The following is a 12,518-nucleotide window of genomic DNA, read 5'->3' as shown; positions in this document are numbered from 1 at the left end:
ATTCCATTGTCCCCCTAACCATCCAACCACAAGTTGGTTCGGTCAGTGCCCGCCTTACATCATTGTCGTGTACTTCGAATATGGATATATTGAGTCGGAAGATTTGGCAAGGGTGGCTAAGGCCAACGTCCCGTTCTCGCCGGACTTCCAAAATGAGCTATTTTGTGGCTAGGCGGGAAATAGAACTACTCCTATTTTGGGGAATCAAGTTTTTTTGGGCAAATAATTATATCCCTGCAGGTTAGCTAGCTCATTGACAGGTGGGGTCCATATCCTGAGGGGCCCAGCTCGGTTTTGCCGCCGGCCGTGTCGACGTCCGACCGGCTTCGATCGACCCTCACGTGCACAGGCACCTCTCTTGGTGTCCCAACCAGGGCTCGTTCCGGGCACCTGCAGCCATGCTGCGGTGCGACGGCGACCGCGTAGTCATTGTCGGCGGTGGCATCGCCGGCGCCCTCCTCGCCAAGACGCTCCAAAACCACGCCGACGTGGTCCTCATCGACCCGTACGCACGCACGCACGCCATTAATCGCGACATTAGTTGATCGGTTGTTATTGATTTTGTGATACGCCATGGATGGACCCATGCAGGAAGGAGTACTTCGAGATCCCGTGGGCGAACGTGCGCGCCAAGGTGGAGCCGACGGTGGTGGAGCGCACCGTGATCCCGCACGCGGACTACCTCACCGACGCCAAGGTAGTGACGGCGTCGGCGGTCGGCGTCGATGACTCCGTCGTTCTCACCTCCATCGGTCGCACCGTAGGCTACGACTTCCTGGTCATCGCCACGGGCCGCACCTGCACCCGCCCCCAGAGCCGCTCCGACCGACTCGAGATGTTCCACCGCGACAAGGACCGGATCGCCGCCGCGAGCTCCGTGCTCATCATCGGCGGCGGGCCCATCGGGGTCGAGCTCGCGGCGGAGATCATCATGGACAGCCCCGACAAACGCGTCACCCTCGTCCACGGCGGGCCTCGGCTGCTCATGGTGATGAGCCCCCGCGCGTCGGCCAAGGCGCTCGAGTGGCTCCGGTCCAAGAACGTCACCGTGCTGCTGGACCAGACCATCGACATAGACCTCGCCGGCACCGGCGACGGTTACGACGGACAGCGCGACTTCACGACGTCCGCCGGGGAGACGGTGTCCGCCGACTGCCACTTCGTGTGCACGGGCCGGCCCGTCGCGTCCGGGTGGCTGCGGGGCACGTTCCTCGGGGAATACATCGACGCCGACGGCAGGCTGGTGGTGGACGAGCACCTGCGCGTGGGCAGGCTCAAGAACGTGTTCGCCATCGGCGACATCACCGACGTGCCGGAGGCGAAGCAGGGGTACCTGGCGCAGCGGCACGCCATGGTGGTGTCCCGGAACCTGCGTCTGCTGCTCAGGTCCGCCGGGCCGGAGCATAAGCTGCACCGATACAAGGCTTCGAAGGCCGCCATCACCGTCACGCTCGGCCGCCGCGACGCGGTGTCGGAGCTGCCGTTCATGTCGCTCATCGGCCACATCCCCGGCGTCGTCAAGCCACGGGACCTCTACGTGTCGCGGACGCGAAGGATGATGGGGATAAAAGGTAAGAACGGGGAATCCTGATCGAGCGGTCCGAATTAATGTGCTGGTGCGGAAACGGTCCAACGGCATCGATTCATCAGGCTCTCGTCAGATCGATCTGATCTCTTGCTCCGTCATAGAAATCTCTGATCGTGTGGAGTGATACATATGCTGTTGATATTGTAAAAGGTGAAGCAAATTAATACTAAAAAAAACTACCACTTCCTATCCAAAAGTACAAATTATACTACAGTTATCAGTCCGCTACAACATAGACCCCTTTGGTAGTGTACACTTATACATACCCAACAAGGTGAAGCAAATGAGACCGGCTATATATATCAGGTGACTGAAAAGCCAATTTTGGGACAGATGAATTGTTGTGAGCCGTCGAATGCAAGATGGATGGCCAGATCGGCCTCTTCAATCTTCGAAACGTTTTAACTGTGCAATCTACCTCGAACCGTCGATTACAACCGTTCTAACTATCTGCCGCTGCCGTCCGGGGCCGGCGGCACTCCCCCGTCAGTCTTGCCGCCCCGCCTTCCCCCAACCGGCGCCCACCTCCATGTTGCTGCCGTCCCTGACCATGAACAATATTTTCTGGCGAACCTGCCCTCCTTCCCCAACACACACACCCTAAGATAGATAATGGTGTCACCTAACCTATAGGGCTTAGTCGGCGTGCCAATGGTTGTTTCCATCCCGCGAAAATCGACTGGCCCAGAAACTATTTTCAAACGATTTACAAGCAGCTAAAATGGAAGCAAATACACATTAGTATCTCTCTCTATATATATGTGTGTGCGTGACAGGAAACTTAGTTGTTTATACTCCTATCACGTGTCACGTTTCACTCCAAGGGCAAGTACTATGTTCTTGCCCTTGGATCCTGTCACGTGTTTCATGCTTCGGGCACCGGGCACCATCTTTCTCTTTTAAAGACGACATTTATGATGTGTTCTTCGGTGGTGAATGCTAGTGAAATATTTCTTTTAGAAAGTATGCTTGCATTCAAATCATGAAATAACACAAAAAAAATTCATCCGTACAAGCACACCCTAACACACATATAAAGAACCAGAAAACATGGAGCGTCCTAAAACAATCAGTAAAACACGAAGATCTTCGGAGCTCTATGTCATCATTCATGAACCTTATGAAAAGACTCCTGCAACATAAAAATCTGCAACTAGACCCAAGTAGGTCATCATCTTCAACCATGACATAAATTGTCGCAGCGCTGCTCCCCTTTTCTTTGCACCAACGCTGAAAAGTATAAGGACACACATGTGCATCCAACATGCCTGCACCAGCCTCGTCATATGTGGCTTTGAGTACCGCTATATGTGCCTCTTCCAGATGGAAGAGAACTAGGATCCGGTTCCGGCGCCCATGCAAAGAAGGACACATCCCTCCAGCAGCACAAAGAAAGAGGGAGAACAACAGCGAAAAATCATACCGACTAGAAAGAAGAATCTCCATCTCCGCACAATCACCACCCATCCAAGGACCCAACCGGCCAGTGCCGTCGACCTCCAGACACTATAGCCCGCGACCTCAACGAGATCCGGGGATCCCCCACCCCGCTGACACCTAGACGAAGGCAAGAGCTTCGTATGACCGTGAACGGAGTCCGAGGAAGCTTATTCAGACACGCCGCCGCCGCAACCGCCTCGGCAACATCTCCCTCAAACCTAACCCTACCACGAACCCACCCCATGCACAGATCCGAGGCCCTCCTCTCTCCCGCCGCTGGAGCGGCCGATGGAGGGAGAGGGAACCAGCAGCAGTGCCGGCGGCACGCAAAGGGAAGCCTCGCTCGCTCCTTTCCGCCGGCGATCCACTCTTTCGAGCCGCGAGCACAACAAAACAATGGTATTTGAGCATTGCTAGTAGAATTCTTTTTTTTTTTTGGTTGCGGGAATTGCTAGTAGAATTCTTGATTGAAGAGATCATGGTGCTCCCTCCACTTGGCTTGGCTGGTCGAAGAGGAGTGGCTAAATTAACTCCTTTGGTTTGGGTTGGTCCTGGCGGCTGTTCGTCTAGAGCGCGCGGTAGGTTTTTGCGACGGTAAAAATATTGTATGTACGGGCAATCCAACGGCCCAGAGCAGCCGGTTTTACCAAAGTGCAATCGCTTCTCTCCAACCCTGCCTCCCGAAGGCTGCAGCCATGCGGCGGCACTACGCCGAGCTCCTCCGCCGCGCCGCCTCGCTGCCGTCTCTCTCGCTGGTGGCCTCCCTCCACGCCGCCGCGCTCCGCCGAGGCGCGGTCCTCGTCCCCTCGCTCATCCACGCCTATTCCGCCTGCGGCGACCCAGCCTCCGCGCTCAGCGTGTTCGACGGATTGCCCGCACAGGAGCGGACGCTCTCTGCGCGCACCGCGCTGGCCAGCGCCATGTCCGCGCACGGCAGGTGCCGGGATGTGCTCGGCCTGTTCCGCGGACGGGAGGGGGAGATGGACGACAAGGCGGTGACGGTGGTCCTCGCCGCGTGCGCTAGGGCCGGGATGGTCAGTGAGGGGAGGGAAGTCTTCGCGAGGGTCAGGAGGCCAGCATTGCAGCACTACACGTGCATGGTGGAGATGCTCGGACGTGCCGGGGAGGTCGAGGAGGCAGAGGGGCTGCTGGCGCGGATGGAGGCACGCCCGGACAGGGTCATCTGCATGGTGCTGCTCGCCTCGTGCCGGGCGCATGGCCGTGTCGATGTGGCTGAGAGAGTGGCTAGGTTGATGAGCGAGTATGGCATTGTATGAATTTTGGCATATTGATCAGTTGACAAACTGGCCATTGTGTTAGGCTGTTAGCCCAAAATCAGTGATCAAAACCATTGTGTTATGGAGCTGATAACACATAGTTTGGTTGACGGCAAGGGTGGTTCCTGAAGTTCATGCAGTAATGCAGTACAACACAAGCACCTGGTCGGTGAGATCTGAATTTTGTAGAAGTCTATGTTGCAGTGGACGAACCACATGAGCGCCAGCACACTTCACTGCTTGAACAGCACAATTCGAAGGCATCTATCAGATTGCTATAAAATGAGTAACGTCGGTACTATAGACCATCTGCAGTGGAATGCCCGTCAGTTTCTCAGTTGTCGACTTCTAAGCTCTCTGATTAGCTTGATGATGGGTGTACATTTCTGGACTGTAAGCTGTCAAGCTTAATGGAGCCCGGCAGTCCGTAATGCAACACAAAGAGAAGTCGCCAAAGTTAATAGTCGAACCTGTCAGCAGTTTCGATCAAATTTTGTCGAAGCTGGATGTGGTGGGAACTATCAAAATACAGGAAGTCTGCTTACTGAGTTTTCGCTGTTTTGCATCTTTCATCACAAAGTTGCAAATCCGGTAACCTATAAAACGAGGCGTTGTCTATTTTTTAGGTGAATCTAAGAAATGGAGCTGTGATTTTCAAGAACCTGCTGTGAGATCTGCTAGGATTCAGTTGCAGAGTTCTGACATTTTCTCACGATGGAGACTGTACCTCCTGCTATGGTTTCAGTTCGCCGAGCATAGAACATCTGCCAAATGGTTAGTCTCTTCTCTACTGTGTCCGCTGCCACAGCAATCACCGCATCTTATTCTGAACATATGTGCAATGATGCTTGAGCAAATTAGCTCTCTGATGTAAACCCTCACGTTGATGCAAAAACATCCATCATGCACGCGACACGTGGGCGCGAGGGAATGCCGAGTTGGGCATTGCTGGCAACAGACAAAACAAGTTCAACCTGGTTGGGAAACTAGCAGGAGAAATTGAAGTGTCACTGCATTTTCATGTACAACCACGAGCAGCTTGTGGCTGTCGGAGCAGCCCTTCCCTGTGCCAGACACTTGCTACACCGGTGCCGACAGACAGATGGAGACGATGGATGAACGAGCAACCGGTGGCTGGCAGCCAAGGCAAGGAAGACCATCCAGCGGCATCGTCGGAGGAAATACTGACCGTGAACTCATCCGTCATGGCGTTCTCCTGATCTGCGGAATGTACCGATGGATTCCGATCCCCTTGTCGCAGGTGCCGTTTGCTCGACGGCTGTCTGCCAAGAAGAGCACGGCCGTTGCTTTCGGTTTGCCGACTGGGGCTGGAGTGCAGGGCGTGCAAAGGTCCAAACTGAGCGCTGCCGTGCCAAGCTACGGTTAGCGTTGCTTTCACCCTTGGTCTCTTCGTGTTTATCTGATTGCACTGCAATGCCGCATGCATCCGGTGTTTGTCTACTTCCGTGTCTTTCTTTTGCTGGCTGTCGACAAGTCATGTATTTTGCCTTTCCGAACTGAAGTCGAATTACCTTGCACGCAAGGAGCGTGGAATTCAGTCTGTATATTTTCTTGATTTTCCTGATATAGTAATTGAACCGTGTTCAACACTATGTTTCTTAGCAAAATAAGTACGTACTACGTAGGACTTAATTTGGTGATTTCGTGCAGACATCTGTGGGAGATTCCACAAAATCCTCGATTTTCACATTGCAAACTCATCTCCCTGATGATGAGCCACATATTGATGGAGCTGGCAAGCCGGGTACGATTAACATAGGCCATCTTTTCTTACGTACGCCTTTTCCTCGTCCACGCTTTCAAGATTTACATTCGACAAATGGTTGGAAGCAAAAAATTCTACTACAAATGTTGCCATCAAAATTCAACTATAAAAAACGTCAATACCTAACATAAACCAACACAGCAAGTCCTGTACGTCAGTACACTTGTACGTGCGCCGACGTGGTAATTAGAAGAAAAAAGAGGTTAGAAAATTCAGCACCGTCGATCTCCTGCCATCTCGATCTGAGCCGTCGGCTCGCCGTCCCGCAGATGGCACAAGCGCAGCCGCGCAACCTCGTCTCTCCTCTCTCCTCCACTTCCGTTGCCACTCCTCCAACAGACCGGGTCCACGCCGCCGGGCCCGCGAAATCTCCTCCTCCCCTTCCTTCTCCCCTCGGACCCCTCCCCCATCCTTCCGCCCCACCTCACACCACCGCCTCCTCTTCCGCCACCGCCACCGCCACCACCACCAGCAAAACCCTACAGGCCGGACGCAGCAGAGCCACATGGCTAGCTTCGGCGTCGACACGCGCCCCGCCGCGGCGGGGGAGGGGGCGCTCTCCTTCCTCTCCCGGAGCCTGCGGGAGGACCTGCGCCTCATCCGCGCGCGCGCCGGGGAGCTCGAGACCTTCCTCAGCGCGCCGGTCCCGGAGCCCGACCTCTTCGCGCGCCTCCGGAGGGCCTACAACACCACCTCCTCCTCCTCCGCCGCCTCGGGGATCGGGAGGACGCGCCTGGACCTGTCGGCGATAGGGAAGGCGTTCGAGGCCGAGGTCGGGAGGGGGTGGGGGGCCAAGACCGGGTGGAGGTGGGAGGACGAGGACGCCGCCGAGTGGGAGCCCATACGGGCCGTCAAGGCGCGCCTCAGGGACCTCGACCGCAAGCGCCAGGACCAGGCCAGCGACGTGCTCCACAAGGTCAAGCTCAGCCTGGTAAGCTTCCAAACTCCCACCAATTCTACCGTCCTTCGTGCACAAGTACATAAATAAACTGCAGCCTTGCCGTTTGAGTTGCATCCACGAGTAAATAATCTGCAGCCTCACCAATTGAAGGACGCTAGCTATTCTTAGGTCAAGTTCATCTAATTGAGTTGGGTCACTAATGGTGGACCGTGGACATATCTTCGATTTTACTCTGGAAATTTTCAATTCTGAATTATTGTTGGGGCAATTCGATTCTGAAATTTTAGCTTGATGTTGAGGAAGTCAAGCAAATGTTGTCGTTCGCTTGGATCAAGTTTTATGCTTATGATTTAGAGGGGAAACGTTCGGTGCTGTGATCAACAAGTTTGAGTTAAGTTGTCGACAATACATCCTCTAGATTGGCTTATCTGAAAATGAAATTGGGTGTTTTTGTTCATTGTTGTGCTCGTAGGCTTGAAATGTGAGGTGTAAAAAATCGCAAGAGGTTTGAGTCTAAGAATAATATAGGTAGGGGATGACTTTAATTTAGTTTCATTCCTTGCCTGGTCTTAGTTAATCTGGACACACTGAATTCAAATACCATCTACTTCCCGGCAAGAAAAAATATTCATCTACTTACTAGTCAAAATAATCTGAGGCTACTCTGTAGGAAAACTGCATTCCAGAAGTTAATGAAGACGCTCTCGGTTGGTGCCTTGAGCCCATGCAATTTTTGGGGTTTCATGTTAGAATATGTGTAAATAATGGAACCTTTATGGGAAGTCCAGGGCATCAGAATCATCTCAGGATAATAAATCACATGTTAAGTGTGGTGTGAGTCATTTATCAAATGCATCAAGTTTCACTCGCAAAAATTAGCAGTTGAAAATTGTACATATATTATTTGCAAAAGTTGCATAACCGCAGTTCGCTTGCAGTGCATGGACCTTAATTAAACTTGTTCTGTGATTTACATGTTGCAGCCTGCTATACCAAATCTTCCACAGTACTCCCTCTGTCCCAAAATAAGTGTCTTAACTTTGTACTAACTCTAGTACAAAGTTGTACTAAGGTTGAGACACTTATTTTGAGACGGAGGAAGTACTATTTTCCATTGAGTACATATATATGAGTGCACTAACATGATGTACAATTGCGATTCTTATTGCAGAAATCGATGAGCTTTGCACCTGAAGCATCTGAGGTTAGTCATCTGGTTTCATATTCTGTTGCATTTTGCATTATAGCATCACTTTTTTGTGCATATGCTAGTTTCTGTTTATCAGGGCAGTGAACTTTTCTGCATGAATACTTTGCAATACCTACAACTGCAAGAGATGTTTTTTGAAGAGCAAAACTAATTGTGATAATTTCTGCCTTGAGTTCATTGGCTTCATTCCTGCTGTAAACTAACTAAATATTGGAGAGCATTATCTTGTTTTCAGAATGAAGGTCAAATAAGGTTGTACAATCCTTGTATTATGCCCTTACAAAATATTGTAAACCATTATATGCCTCTTGACCCACATGTTAGACACGGGGTGGCTGCATGTTGTAGGCATATGCATTTTTTTCAGCTTTGCAGGGACGTATAGGGATGTTACCCTGTCAATCTACTAATTTTCAGTTTTTTTGGCATTGACAATAAATCAATTTCACCTTTTGATGTAGGGAACATAATCTAGTTAGTATTTCTGGAATGCTAAGTGTAGGTGTGTCGGCCCAATGCCATGCTAGATCGAAAGAATGAAAAGACACAAGAAGCCTAGTAAATCCTTTGCATTTTGCGACCATTCCCGCGAGGACTACGATTCGGAGCAGAACCCAGTTTTCATCCTACTAAATAATCTTGATTATAGAACTGCTCTCTTCCATCCTCCCGCGTACATACATTCTTCAATGTGGATGCGTGCCAGGTGCCAATAGTGCCATAGAATCTATGTCCTCTTGAGTGTTAACGTCATGGCCTCTTTTTGGCATCTCTTTGTCTTACCAGTAAGACACTATTCTTCAGCATTATAGCTCATGAGATCTACATGTTTTTCTTGTAACCGCATGGTCTACTTAATTCTACTAGAAGAGTACTTTTATAGATGTAATCATGTAGATGAGGAGGAAAGTAATAGTGTAATCATCAATGCATGCTGAAACAATTCACTTTCATGGGCCTTGGTTGGCTGAGTCCTATGCACCATGCCCCATAATCAAGCTCCCTCTAACTGCATGATTTAGCATCATTCGCATGTGAAGCATGTACTCCCTCCGTTCCTAAATATTTGTCTTTTTAGAGATTTCAAATGGACTACCACATACGGATGTATATAGACATATTTTAGAGTGTAGATTCACTCATTTTGCTCCGTATGTAGTCACTTGTTGAAATCTCTAGAAAGACAAATATTTAGGAACGGAGGGAGTATATATTAACACATTTGCGTGCATGTCCAGGGATTAGCTACCCCTTTTTGCTTTATGCATTTCTTAATATATATTGATCTAGTGCAGGAAGTTCCACCACTGGATTTAAACGAACTCCTTGCGTATTTTCTAAAGCAATCTGGACCATTGTTTGACCAACTTGGCATAAAAAGAGGTAAGGGGCCTTATTTTAGTTCAACAAAATCTGAGGTCTGCAGAATATTGGAATATATGTTTGTGAGCTTGTGCCGTACTGATTTTTTTCTTCTCGTGTGGAATAGATGTGTGTGACAAGTTGGTGGAGTCTCTATGCAGCAAGCGCAAGGATCACTTTGCATATGATCCGTTGTCAACTAGTGAATCATCTTCCTTCAGAAATGACAATACTTGTGATGAACTTGACCTAAGAATAGCTAGCGTCCTTCAGAGTACAGGGCATCATTATGAAGGTGGTTTTTGGGATGATGGGCAAAAATATGATGTAGCTGACAAGAGACACGTTGCCATTGTCACTACCGCCAGTCTTCCCTGGATGACGGGAACAGCTGTAAATCCTTTGTTTCGAGCTGCATACTTGGCTAAATCTTCCAAGCAATACGTAACCTTGATGGTGCCCTGGCTTTGCAAGTCAGACCAAGAGCTCGTCTATCCGAATAACATGACTTTTAGTTCTCCAGAAGACCAAGAAACTTATATAAGGAATTGGCTGGAGGAAAGAGTTGGATTTAAAACCGACTTCAGAATATCATTCTACCCTGGAAAGGTAGGGTTTCTTTTTATTCCATAATGTCAAACGCTATGTGTTTTAGTTGTCTAATCATTTATCTGCCCTGGCTGCAGTTTCAGAAAGAAAGGAGAAGTATAATTCCTGCTGGGGATACTTCACAATTTATACCATCGAAGGAAGCTGACATTGCAATTCTGGAAGAGCCTGAGCACCTGAACTGGTACCATCATGGAAAGCGTTGGACTGATAAATTTAATCATGTTGTCGGTGTTGTGCATACAAATTACTTGGAGTATATCAAGAGAGAGAAGAATGGTGCTATTCAAGCTTTTTTTGTCAAGCACATTAACAACCTTGTTGCCAGAGCTTATTGCCATAAGGTAATTATAAGTATGGTACTATGACTACTATGTTTATTGCGATGTTCGAGTGGACACTGTGTGAACTCTTCTTCACATATATACATATACTCCCTCCGTTCCTAAATATAAGTCTTTTTAGACATTTCAAATGGACTACAACATACGGATGTATGTAGACATATTTTAAAGTGTAGATTCACTCATTTTGCTCCGTATGTAGTCACTTGTTGGAATCTCTAGAAAGACTTATATTTGGGAACGGAGGGAGTATTCAATAACTATGTGCTAGGTTGTTTTTCCTTACTGACCTGATGGTATTGATATGTGTAGGTTTTGCGACTATCTGGGGCTACTCAAGATCTAGCCAGATCCATGATCTGCAATGTACATGGTGTTAATCCCAAGTTTCTGGAGGTTGGGGAGAGAATAGCAGCAGAGAGGGAATCTGGCGAGCAGTCCATGTCCAAAGGAGCTTATTTTCTGGGGAAGATGGTCTGGGCCAAAGGCTACAGAGAACTGATAGATTTGCTTGCGAAGCACAAGACAGATTTGGACGGTTTCAAATTGGACGTCTATGGAAATGGTGAAGATTCAGTTGAAGTGCAATCAGCTGCCAAGAAGCTGGATTTGAATCTTAACTTCCATAAAGGCCGAGATCATGCAGACGATTCTCTTCATGGGTAAAGATCCGCACCATCCAGCTTTGAAAACATATGCCTTTCCTTGTACATCTGCGATGTCATTGATCTGAATGCTTCTTCCTTCTTGTGTTCTTTTTCCAGGTACAAGGTTTTTGTAAACCCGAGCATTAGTGATGTCCTCTGCACCGCCACTGCTGAGGCGCTAGCCATGGGCAAGTTTGTGGTCTGCGCAGATCACCCATCCAACGATTTCTTCAGATCATTCCCAAACTGCCTGGTGTACACAACGTCAGAGGATTTCGTTGCCAAAGTGAAGGAAGCAATGACCCGTGATCCCCAGCCCCTCACACCTGAGCAGCGGTACAACCTTTCGTGGGAGGCTGCGACCCAGAGGTTCATGGAGCACTCGGAGCTGGACAAGGTCCTGAGCAGCAATGGTGATTGTGCCAGCACATCTGGAAACAGCGTCGACAGGAGGATGAAGAAATCAGCCTCGTTGCCAAACATGTCGGACATCGTGGATGGCGGCCTAGCATTTGCCCACTACTGCTTCACGGGCAGCGAGCTTCTCCGGCTGTCGACCGGGGCGGTGCCCGGGACCCTGAACTACAACAAGCAACATAGCGTGGACATGCACCTGCTGCCCCCTCAGGTACAGAATCCTGTATATGGCTGGTAAGACAGAACCACTGCTGTTAGTAGTACATAGATAGGCCTGTAATTTGTGACACTAATTCTTTTTCCTCCTCTCCCTGATGCCAACGGCAAAGCCTTGTTCATTATTATCAATACGAACTACAGACTGCTTGTAGCACTAGATAAGAGTTGTGTATTCGATCCCTTTGAGTTTTGATGGCCATTTTCACTGGGACGCTCACATCTTTGTATGGCTGGTACAGTAGCAATGAGAATCCTATGCCCATTTCCCCGTGTCTGCACCGAAACTGGCATGCGTCGCTCCTCGCATGCGTGTACCGCACTGGTGCACTCATACGCTGCGCCACTGTTTTCTATCTATCTACTCCGACTTGTATGCGGTACAGTATGCTCTGGTGGTACCATGATTGATTTCATGACAGGTAGAGCTTGGAATGTCTGCCTGGTACCACTACAGTACACCTTCACACTGATGGCTCTGGGAGAGAGGGCTCTGCCGTCGATGCCATGTCACCCTTGTCCACCCAGCATGTGTTGTTGGTTGGCCCAACTGCTGCCTGCTGCATCACCTAGGTAGGTTGGTACCCCTACCCAGTACTGGCATGGCAGTCGTGGGCCTCGGGCCTCTGACGAGTGGGCCCTTCTGCCCCCTGCCACCACTATTGGTAGTACTGGGCTGTCTGCAAATTGCAATGGCGATTGATTTAATTTTGGATTTGGA

General features: G+C 49.6%; 3 protein-coding genes across 3 annotated transcripts; all 3 read left to right on the top strand.

Moving 5' to 3' along the window:
- Nucleotides 1–263: 263 nt before the first annotated feature.
- LOC123099706 (ferroptosis suppressor protein 1) lies at nt 264–1,784 on the top strand. Its single transcript, XM_044521814.1, has 2 exons — nt 264–505; nt 592–1,784. The coding sequence occupies exons 1-2, from the start codon at nt 399–401 to the stop codon at nt 1,589–1,591; spliced, it is 1,107 nt and encodes a 368-aa protein (XP_044377749.1). The 5' UTR covers nt 264–398; the 3' UTR covers nt 1,592–1,784.
- Nucleotides 1,785–3,559: 1,775 nt separating this feature from the next.
- On the top strand, nt 3,560–5,899 carry LOC123099705 (pentatricopeptide repeat-containing protein At5g15340, mitochondrial-like). The gene has a single exon (XM_044521812.1). The coding sequence runs from the start codon at nt 3,724–3,726 to the stop codon at nt 4,303–4,305; it is 582 nt and encodes a 193-aa protein (XP_044377747.1). The 5' UTR covers nt 3,560–3,723; the 3' UTR covers nt 4,306–5,899.
- A 578-nt stretch (nt 5,900–6,477) lies between these two features.
- On the top strand, nt 6,478–12,062 carry LOC123096436 (digalactosyldiacylglycerol synthase 1, chloroplastic). Its single transcript, XM_044518183.1, has 7 exons — nt 6,478–7,022; nt 8,164–8,196; nt 9,498–9,585; nt 9,692–10,173; nt 10,251–10,517; nt 10,830–11,179; nt 11,282–12,062. Exons 1-7 carry the CDS (start codon nt 6,597–6,599, stop codon nt 11,817–11,819), a joined length of 2,184 nt encoding a protein of 727 aa, XP_044374118.1. The 5' UTR covers nt 6,478–6,596; the 3' UTR covers nt 11,820–12,062.
- The last annotated feature ends 456 nt before the right edge of the window (nt 12,063–12,518 follow it).

Source organism: Triticum aestivum, chromosome 4D (assembly GCF_018294505.1).
Source record: "Triticum aestivum cultivar Chinese Spring chromosome 4D, IWGSC CS RefSeq v2.1, whole genome shotgun sequence".
Classification (NCBI taxonomy): Eukaryota; Viridiplantae; Streptophyta; class Magnoliopsida; order Poales; family Poaceae; genus Triticum; species Triticum aestivum.
This window is presented reverse-complemented; position numbering and strand designations above follow the sequence as displayed.